This window comes from Morus notabilis, unplaced genomic scaffold (assembly GCF_000414095.1).
Source record: "Morus notabilis unplaced genomic scaffold, ASM41409v2 Scaffold1195, whole genome shotgun sequence".
Lineage (NCBI taxonomy): Eukaryota > Viridiplantae > Streptophyta > Magnoliopsida > Rosales > Moraceae > Morus > Morus notabilis.
This window is the reverse complement of record NW_010361025.1, coordinates 112,445-122,836: the sequence shown is the minus strand read 5'-3', so window position 1 is coordinate 122,836 and position 10,392 is coordinate 112,445. Positions and strand designations below refer to the sequence as shown.

General features: G+C 35.1%; 1 protein-coding gene across 1 annotated transcript; it reads right to left on the bottom strand.

Annotated features, from left to right (window-relative positions):
- Positions 1 to 7,046: 7,046 nt before the first annotated feature.
- Positions 7,047 to 10,136, bottom strand: LOC21396277 (protein LAX PANICLE 2). Its single transcript, XM_010098107.1, has 4 exons — positions 9,496 to 10,136; positions 8,754 to 8,813; positions 8,373 to 8,448; positions 7,047 to 7,256 (listed from the first exon to the last, which is right to left on the bottom strand). Exons 1-4 carry the CDS (start codon positions 10,134 to 10,136, stop codon positions 7,047 to 7,049), a joined length of 987 nt encoding a protein of 328 aa, XP_010096409.1.
- Positions 10,137 to 10,392: the final 256 nt, after the last annotated feature.

Below are 10,392 nucleotides of genomic sequence, written 5' to 3'. Positions count from 1 at the left end.
CACGAGTATTGGTGTCCCGCACCATGGATGATCACAACGCCCACCTGGGGTCTGCTTGTTACAGGGACCCGAGTGCAAAACTCGGCCAGATGCAACTATCTCCGGCAAATATTTGTTTGAACTCCCCTGCTGCAGCTGCTTCAAGATGTTTAATACTTTTGTTTGTCTCTGCACTTGATACCAAAGACTCATATCCTCCCAAGATGGTTCTAGTCTAGATGGATGGGCACCAACATATAAAGCCAACAACTTGGTAGGATAATCAAGAGAAACGGCACTGTAGAGAAAGTAGTTTCCTCCAATCACAGACTCTCTTATTTGGAAAGTTTTCTGCCCGAGTTGTTGATCATCAAGTAGTAATATGTCTCCCTGCTTAAGCTTCAGGCGAGATCCTTTCTTACCGAGAACTGAAGAGTCACCTCGATCAACTTCAACAATTTCTCTTTGTTGGTAGAGTTGTGAGGGAACCAGTGCATTCTCGTTCTCGACAAGGCGACACTCCATCCAACGCTTCTGAAGTCGGAGGCTGTGGTCCGAGGCTAGCGAGGCTATAGACTTCCGTGGCGGTCCATTCCATTGGGCAATAGAGTACATGGTTGCCAAAAGTAATTGCAAAGTTCCCAAGTCCCCCCAGTTGGGATTTCCTAGTTTGTTCCATATCAAATCCACTGGAGAAACTCTGATTTCGGCATAATTTTTTATCCATTCAGCCACAGACTGATAAGGGTTAGTCGAGTTTAATTCGAGTTTCCTTAAATCACCTCCAAATCTCACGACTCCCCCATATCTAGAATCTAGAACCAAGAGGAAGACAGAGTTACTGTCCATAGTACTAGTCTTGCTCAAATACCTAGAAACAAGTATATGAAAACCATAAAAAAGGGCTTCACAAACCACGCGGCTGGACAATTTCAACTCATTTCCTGACAATATATCTTGTTTGAATAGAACAAACTCCATCACCTGATCCCAACGGACTTGTGGATCGCTTCCAAGTCTTGACATCAAAGCGAAACCACAGAGCTCTTGAAGCCTTCCTTTTGATATCGCCTTCTCTACAGTGTAGAACCTGGAGCCAGGATAGCGCGGACAAGATAAAAAGAAGGGCAACGGTCCCCTTTTGTGCCAAAATGTGCGCCACAAGCCATTGGCAACGGCGTGCAGAAGGTCTTCAACTGCAAGGTACTCGTCTTCTCTCAGATCGTCGTTGACACAGGGCGAGTAGCAAGGCATACGGAGGAGTTGCTGGAATAGAACCCCCTCTAATGCCATGTCGAGCTTGCGCAATTCATCGATCATAAATAAGTCCTCCGCATCGCTTGAGCATCTACATAATTTATCCGTAATCCACTCGTCAAGATTCTGCGTGAACGCCTCGAGGTCCACCAGTTTCTTTCCATAGTCCTTCAGCCCCTTGAACACTCTTCTAGAAGAAGAAACGAACTTGCTTGCAGTCGGTATACTATGCGCGGAGATAACTGCATTACACGCCAACATCTAAAGTTTATTGGCTTTTTTATGAACTTAACATTCTCCTCTTAATGCTTATTGTGTAAATAAATAAGGGCCACTCATTTGTAACTGTAAGAGAGAATATTCTTAGTAAAAAGCAAGAGAAGCAAAATAATTAAACGACGAACCACTGTTTGATGACTTCCTGAAACTTCCGTCCAAGCTTTGCTCCGAAGATATGTCCAAATCATTGAGTGAAAGTACACCTGAGCCATTGTTGTTGTTCGTTGTTGTAATATAGAGGATTGTGAGAACCATTTCCAAAATTTGGTTGATAATAAATAAGGCCATTTCATTCAAGTAATGGTTTTCCTTTACCATAGTGAGATAATCAAGTGTAAAGAAGAAGCATAATTTTTGAAAAATTTATACTCAAGAGAGACGAGCTGGGAGAGGAGGAGATAGATGAGATGCAAAAATTTATACTAGTTAAGTGTACAAACCAGATGTAAAGTTGCTGAAAGTAAGGGCAGGCCCAGGGGAAGGGGATGATGAGTAGTCCAGATCATTATCATGTTGAGAACCTGGTGAATGGTGACGATCATCAGTATTCAGTTCAAACTTTAGAGAGAGTCTGTCTGTCAAACTAAGGTGATGTTTGGTAGATAGATTCGTTCCCTGATTTGAATCATGGTTTGTGGTTCACTACAGTATTTTCTCTCACAAAAAATACACATAAATTGAAAATGATTCTAATCACATGGTTCTAATCTATAAACCAAACGCACCCTAAGTTATTTGTAGAGCTACAAAATTATCACGTCCATAGGAAAGTGATTGAGATTTTAGAATCAGTTCTATTCTGATTCACCCAGCTTAAACAAACAAATAAACAAGTGCATTTCATTTAATTTAAGAGAATGTATTCTTTAAGACCAAAAATTAACTTAACAATGTTGTGGTTCTAAAGCATGAATTAACCATCTTTTTATTTTTATTTTTTTAGTAAATCAATTTAGTATCCAAAAGTACAAGGCCAAATAATAATATGGTGGCATAATCATTAATGGGTGAGTTGTCACTATGTCAATGCAATAGTAGAACACAAATAATCCAAAAATGAAAACAAAATAAAATAAATGGGGAGCTGGCATATGATTAAAAACTGGAGCAAGAAAAGAAATGGGGCGGGGTGAGACTTACCTCCTCCTCCTGCTAAGCTCATTGTGATTGTGAATGTGGTGAATATCAGGTTTAGGAACTAAGGAATTAGGAATTAGCGATTAGCAAAGAGCAGGAAATACTAGTCAGAGTGAGACTGTGAGATATCTTTAACGGCATTCTTCCAAAAAAGAGAGAGAGAAAGATAAAGAGAATGTTTTTGTTTTTGTTTTTGTTTTTGTTTTGAGAAAAGAAGGATTTCCAAACACAAACACAAAAACAAATGAATAATGACAAGAATGTGAAGCCATCCTTAGCATAAATCCCATTGGCATTGCGGAGAGAATGGAAAACAAATAAATAAATAAATAAAAATGAAAAGGAGAGATCTTGAATGCCAAAACAAAATCTCTTCTTCCTCTTCTTCTGCTTGTGCCAAAAATGTAGCTTTTCTTCTGCAAGTAGAACTAGTGTACTAGTAGTAATGGAATGTGGTGATTTGTTGTTGTTGTTGTTGTTGAAAGAGAAGAAGAAGAAGACGAAGAAGAAGAAAAGGGCATTTTGGTTGGGGAGGTCACCCAACAGATACAAAGACAGTAAGGATTTTTATATTTGTTACTGTTATTATATGCTATTAAATTAAAATCAATATATGTAATGTTGGGCCGAGGCATGGCAGATTTATAAATAATTAATTAATTAATGGAGGAATTGGGAGAGTGCCAACAAAGCAAGAACAGAGACAAGAGGTAAAAAGCGAAACCCAACCGATGCCCTCTTGTCTCATTCCTCTCTCTCCTCTCTCCTCTCAAGAGAATAGAATATTAAAGAGTGTGAAGACCAGAACCACACAGTGGTTTCTTTTTCTGCCTTCCCTTCCCTTCACGCTAATAAAATCGAAACTATAAACTCATAAAAATTTATATACCAAGCATACCCATAGTCACCCCATGCCCTTCCATTTCTTTTTCCAATAAAATTTTTGGATCATTATATTAATGACCTTCCATGACATAAACTTGTCTCATTTTTCAGCCTTTATATTTACTTAGATTATTTATTTATTTATTTTACTGTATTTAATTGTTTAATCTCATCAAATACGTGACTTTACTTACACAAATTCATACTTTCTTTCAGTGACACTCAATGTTGACCTCAAAATGTCAAAAACACCCTTAAATATGAGGACAAAATTCTAAAAAAAGGAAAAACTATAAATTTAAATTTTTTTAAGCTTTTTCTAAACTTTTTCTAAGCTTTTTCTAAAATTATGTCATTTTTAAGGTTCTCAAAGTACTAATTGATCAATAGTGAGACTACTTAACTCCTTGGTAAGTTAATTTGTTGATATCTAGGTCAATGTTAATTTTGTGAAACGTTGTAGACATGCTATGAGTATCTATTTCATGAAATGATGCGCAGAAGGAAAACAAAAAAAGAATCATCAATTACAAAGAGAGAATATCAACAATATTTAAAGGCAAGAAAACAATAATATCTTTTTCATCATTGGTGGTGAAAAAATGGAGTTGAATAATGACTCCTGCCACGTGTTTCAAGCAATTCATTTATATTGACAATTCCATTAATTTGGATACTTATTTTATTTTAGTTGTATTGTATGCTTATATAAAAAGTAAAGGTCCGCCTATTTATTTGTTCGGCGTAACATGAATAAAGGCGGTAAGCTTAAGAAATTCTCAGTCTCAAAAAGACAGGAACTGATTAAGTTATTGTTTTTATTTTCAACGGAGAAAGAGTCATGAAAGGTTAATGTTGGTATTTGTTGGAAAACAGAGTCAGAGCCTCAGAGGGAGGGAGCATGACCGGAAGGGGTGATGAACTAATATTAAGGTCTCATTCATTTTATCGATTTGAGTTTAAAATTCAAGTTTTATTATAATAAAAAGTTCTAAAAAACAGCGACATCTAACTTTTTTATTACAGTAAAGAAAATCTCACATAAAGTCACATCTCAACTCAAATTAAAAATTCAAATCAACAAACTAAACGGGTCTAAAAATATTAATTATCGTGATTACATATTATCGATGTTAGTAAACGTCATGAAATTATTAAATTAAAAATGTTAAAAATTAATGTGTGTTTACAGTCTCCTAATGCATGCATAAGAAAAGATGTAGTCAGGCCTCGCAAAAATAAAATAAAATAAATAAAAAAGAACATAACTAATAAATCACATCTATAAGAAATGGACATAGGTAGTAGGCGTGCATGATCTGGCAATGACTCTGTCCAAGACTAATATTCAAAAAGATGGAGCACCACCTCCCACTAACTACAATTACAATATATATATATATATATATATATATATGTATATGCCTTTTTTCTTTCCGAGAAAACAGAGAGAGATAGAAATATGATTTCGGAGAAAAGCTAAAGTTGAAACAGTTCTGCGAGGTAAGTTAATTCTGACATTGCTCATATTGTATATATAACTCAACTTGAGAGTTATATGAAGAACTAATCCCCCAAATACCTATCTAACAAATAATTAGTTTAATCATAACGTAACAGAAATAAACCAACATTCTGCTGCGCCTTATTCGCGCATATATATACATATATATATATATATGTGTGTAATGAACAGAGAAATGCCATGTCAAAAATAGTATAGATTATTGTATGTGCTTATTATTATTATTATTATTATTATTATTATTATTATATATGTGTGTGTGTGTGTGTTGTGATGGATAATTGAGGGCTTCATTCCAATTATCATTTGATAAATATGTAGTGGATTAATTATTAATTGTAAACTGAAGAGATGAGGATAGAGCTAGCGGCCCTGCCCTTGCAGCTTCCTAGTGGGGTAGTGCTGGTGGAGTTGTGATGAGCAATTGAGTAGTCAAGCATGCAAATGAAAATGCAAATGCAATAGATCAACAACGCTGCATGCAGATCATCATGATGCTGCAGCTTACTTGTGAATTCCGCATATATATATATATATATAATAATTAAGAAAGCAATAATGAATGCCATTACCATTGCCATTGCTAATTTGTTGTTTCTCTATTTTACCTTATTTTTTCTTCCATTTCCTAAATTTTTATAAGTTGTAATGGTAGTCGCGCTTGATTCACGTGTGTGTGTCTCCCTCGAAATTCTAATCCCGTTGGCAGCTCCACTCAAATATGCCTTCCTTGTTCAAAATGGCCACATGATATATGAGCGAAGTTTCACTATTGTTTAGTCAAAAATACTCACTACTAATAGTCAATAAATCCCATGCTGCCGACTTACTATTTTATTAATAATTTTTTTGCTAATGTACTTTGTTTATTAATGATTGATGCACAACACTTATTAATATTACGGTTTATTTATTTGAGTTTTTAATTTAAATTGAGATGTGATTTTATGTAAAAAAATTTTATTATAATAAAAAATTAAATATAATTATTTATGATAATATTTTATTATAATAAAATTTAAATTAATAAAATGAACGACCTCTTTAACACTATTGTTGCTTATAATTAGCTTTTCCTGCCACCCAGCCCATCCACACAAATGGGGACCCAAATTGCTTGTTGTTTTTTTTTTTTTTAATCATAAAATCCCCTAGTTTGTTTGTTTGCTGTTTTTTTTTTTTTTTAATGGCTTCTAGGGAATGAGTAGCAATGGTTTACTATATTACCGTACTATTATAACTTGCGACTGCGTCTGAGTTGATTGCTTCCCTGGCACGAGAGAATTATTTATATTTTTATATAGCATTATACCTATACTCTGAAATGCTCAATACAGAACAACGTCAATCACAAAACCCGATTACTAACTATAATAAAGACGCATGATTCCGTCCTTAATTTGTTCACACTTCACATTATGCTAATATCATTAGTTTATTCATTTATCTAGTTTGACCAAATAAGTAAACATATAAAATGATTAATTACTTGGCTACCATTCCCCTATCACTTTCTCTTTAATTAGAGGAATTATTTAGTAAATCGCGTATACCACATCATATTATTTACGTGATACGCCTATCTAATAAAAACTTATTAACATTTGGATGATTTGTTTATGCTACTTCTATTTAATCACATTTCTCTCTCCTAATATTTGCACAGATTTTTTATACTAGAAATGTGAGGATTTAAGGACGTTTTTGAATTAACAAACGTAACAGGTCTTCTAAATTGCGGCCGAGGTCATTCTATGGTTGACTTAAGCTGAGCTTAGTGGACTCATCCAATGGAACCAGCGTTATACATACATGAGATAAAATAGTGTAAAATATCTACATGTGTACTGATAAATGACATTCATATATATTAAATTAAACTGAAATATCTCATACAAATAATTAGGAAACCAAATTTAACTTGTTTAGATAATAAAACTTAAAAGCTTGCCCTAGCTAGCTAGGTAGCTAGTTGAAGATGTAGCTAGCGTCTTGCATAATGCAAAGACATCAAGTGGTTTGAAAAGGAGAGGCTAGGAAAGTCACGTTGTTGTTCATCGTCAAAATTAATAGAGGCTGCAGCAACAGCAGCTGAATTCACAGATTCTACCAATCTCGGCAGCCACACACCATCCCTTATTTGCTTCAATGTCTGTGTATGCTTCAAGTTCTGCCCCATACACCATATATCAATCTGTCATTTCCCAAAAAAAAAAAATAACAATTAAGAACATATATATATATATATATTATCATGCACTTTGGCACGTGATCCACTACGCATGCATGAGTTTCTTTTTGGCATTTCTCTAATAAATTTCTCGAAATTTAATCTCATTGCTAGCTATTGTATGTCATACTAATCTGATTTGAGTATTTTTGTGGTTTCTTAAACGGTTGTCTATTTATTTCTTCTAAGTTGTGACACCAGCAAAAAAAAAAAAAAAAACCAGAGAGAGAGATATAGAACTTGGGTTTCTTGATAAGCTTTTCTCTTCTATTGAGAATACCAAATCGAATGATTAATATGCTATGGAAAATTGTGAAAAGCTAGCACGGTTTCCCGCATTCCATTAATTAGCTGCAACCATCTTATTAATTGAAAAATTATTATAAGGTCTTTTATTAGTATTATATATAATGCAAGCTAGATCAGGTTTCTAGTTTAATAACATGTACTTATAATAAATAGTAAGTACGATCTTATGTGAAATAAATTGCCTACCGTTATAATGCTGATGATTCCAGAAATGAACTGATCAAAGGAACCGGCCATGCAAATATTAATTGATTAATGCAGCTTGTAGATTAAAAAAAAAAAAAAAAAAAAAAAAACATCATCATCGCCCTACATTGGATTGGAACCCACTAAACACATATACAGTACAATTACTACTACTGGTTAATGCTACTGCCTATACTATACTATATATATTTTAAGCCTAATTTCATCATAGCCTTAGCCTTAGCCTTAGCCCCTACATGCATCGACCACCCAATTTTCTGCTCAGATGCGACATATGTGTGTGTGTGTATATATATCCATTTTAATGATCACTACTGCGTTTAGCTGCTGCTCTGATTCGGATGAGACTCGACCGATCGCAGCCTCATACATACATATATATACATATACACACACTTACATTTTAAAATGACTGATGAGGAAATAATTATAAGACGTACCACCCCAATAATCTCAATCTCATGCATGGGATGCGTAGTCTTTTATTTCTGCGATTTCCTAATTAATTGCTTTTTTTGTATTGGCTATAGCTAGGTAGGTTGGTTGAGTTTGAAATTTTCGTACCTCAGCTTCGTTGGAGAGACCAAGTTTTCTAACGAGGTACTTCTTCACCATGAAAATCGTCACGTTCTCGTACTCCCTTTAATATTTTTTCAATAACAGAAAGAAACATAAATAAATATGGCGGTGGGAGAGAGAGGGAAAAAGAAATTAGAAAGAGGAGCGCCTAGCTAGGAAGAGAGACTGAGAGAAAATTAAAAAAAAAAAAGAAAGAAGAAAGAAAAAGAAAAAAAGAAAAATCAAAAGGGTGATGTAACGTCAGCCTTTTTCTTTCTCTTTCTTTCTCATACTCATTTCACTGAACACCATCATTAGCATTGTGGAAAATATTGTAGCGTTTGATATGATCATGGCTTCATTCTAACGTGCACCATGTGTACTTACTTCACTCTAATGTACGGCTTTTGTATTTGTGGGAGCGCTTCCCCTTTTTCACCTAATTCCCTGCATAAACAACAGCAGCAGCAGCAGCCACAACCCATCATCAGTACTAGTATAGTAGTAGTAGTGCACCACTAAATCAATGTACACATCAATTTCGACTACCTGATCATGATGATTCATACATATACTCAATCTCATATATGATCATGAAAACATACAAAATCTGATCATCGATCGCCATACCAGTAGCCAGTAGCTAGCCAAGTGTATGTACATCATCATGATCATCATGAACATATGCATATGTATATTTATAAAAAAGGAAAAAAGGTAAATTACTAGAAATAAGAAGATCGATGATGTATATATGTGCATGCATGGGCAAAACAAATTATTATAATGAAGTGCAGATATCATGTAATTCAAACAGAGAGAGAAAGACCCAAGAAGGAATTAAAGACAGATCATCAATTTAAGCGACAAAGACTACAATACAACCTAAGCAATTTTTTTGCTTGAAACAAGCTAAACTATTTTATCACTATGCACATGCAGCACAGATCATTATGGACAAAGGTAATCTGGACGAAGAGGTGTAAATATATGTGCACTCCATTTGTCTATATAATATACCCTAATTAACGGGAACTTGAATATTAAAAAAATGATCGGGTTAATTAATCAGTGATAAACATATACATACATTGTAAGAAAATCTATGTATGTACATATATGCGCTCACCGGTTGAGAGAGGAGCGGAGCGTAAACCACAAACCAGATTTGGTGGTTGATAAGCCGGAAGGATTATGATGGATTAGGGAGACGGAAGTAGGACTAGTACTAGTACTTGGAAGCGCCATATGTAGTTCGGATTGTGATTGGGAGTGATCATATTCGTGAACACCCTGCAGAAAGCTAGCAGTAGTAGCACCAATATGCAGATCATGATGATGATCAGGGGCTGCTGGTGAAGACGATGATGCAGGATAATCAATAAAACTAGGCCCCACATGGCCGTGATGATCATTAGTTGTAATATGCCTCGTGCTCATCTGCTGCATGACAGAAGTAGAAGCTCCAGCTCTAGCTGCAGCTGCAATATTTTTGTTTGAATTAGCATAATCTGTCAATAATATCTGCTGATCATGAGGATGATGATGATGTTGGTGATGTTTCTCCTTCCTAGTTAATCTACTGCTATTAATGCTGTTGCTGCTGCTGCTGATGAGCCCCAACCCCAACTGAAGCTGAAGCCAGTCTTCTTGATCTTGTTCTTCTTCGACTAATTCTCGTTGGCCTGCGGCCGCAGCTAATTGGCTATATTGATAAAATTGATCGTATTCTGGATCAGGATGGTGATTTTTTTGCCAAGAGGAGGCCATTTATATATATACAGATATGCATAAACGATAATCTGTTTCTGTTGTGGCTATGTACTACGCCCTTTTGTACAATATATATGCGCGCGCGCGCGCGCTGTTAAAACGCCAATATATACGGTGCTTTAATTTGATTTCATGTCTTACTACTGTTGACACGCCAGCCAGCTGCACACTCTCACTGCCCTTTTATTTTTGTTGTCCCCAGTACCCTGCTAACAATTATATATATACATATACATATATATATATATATATA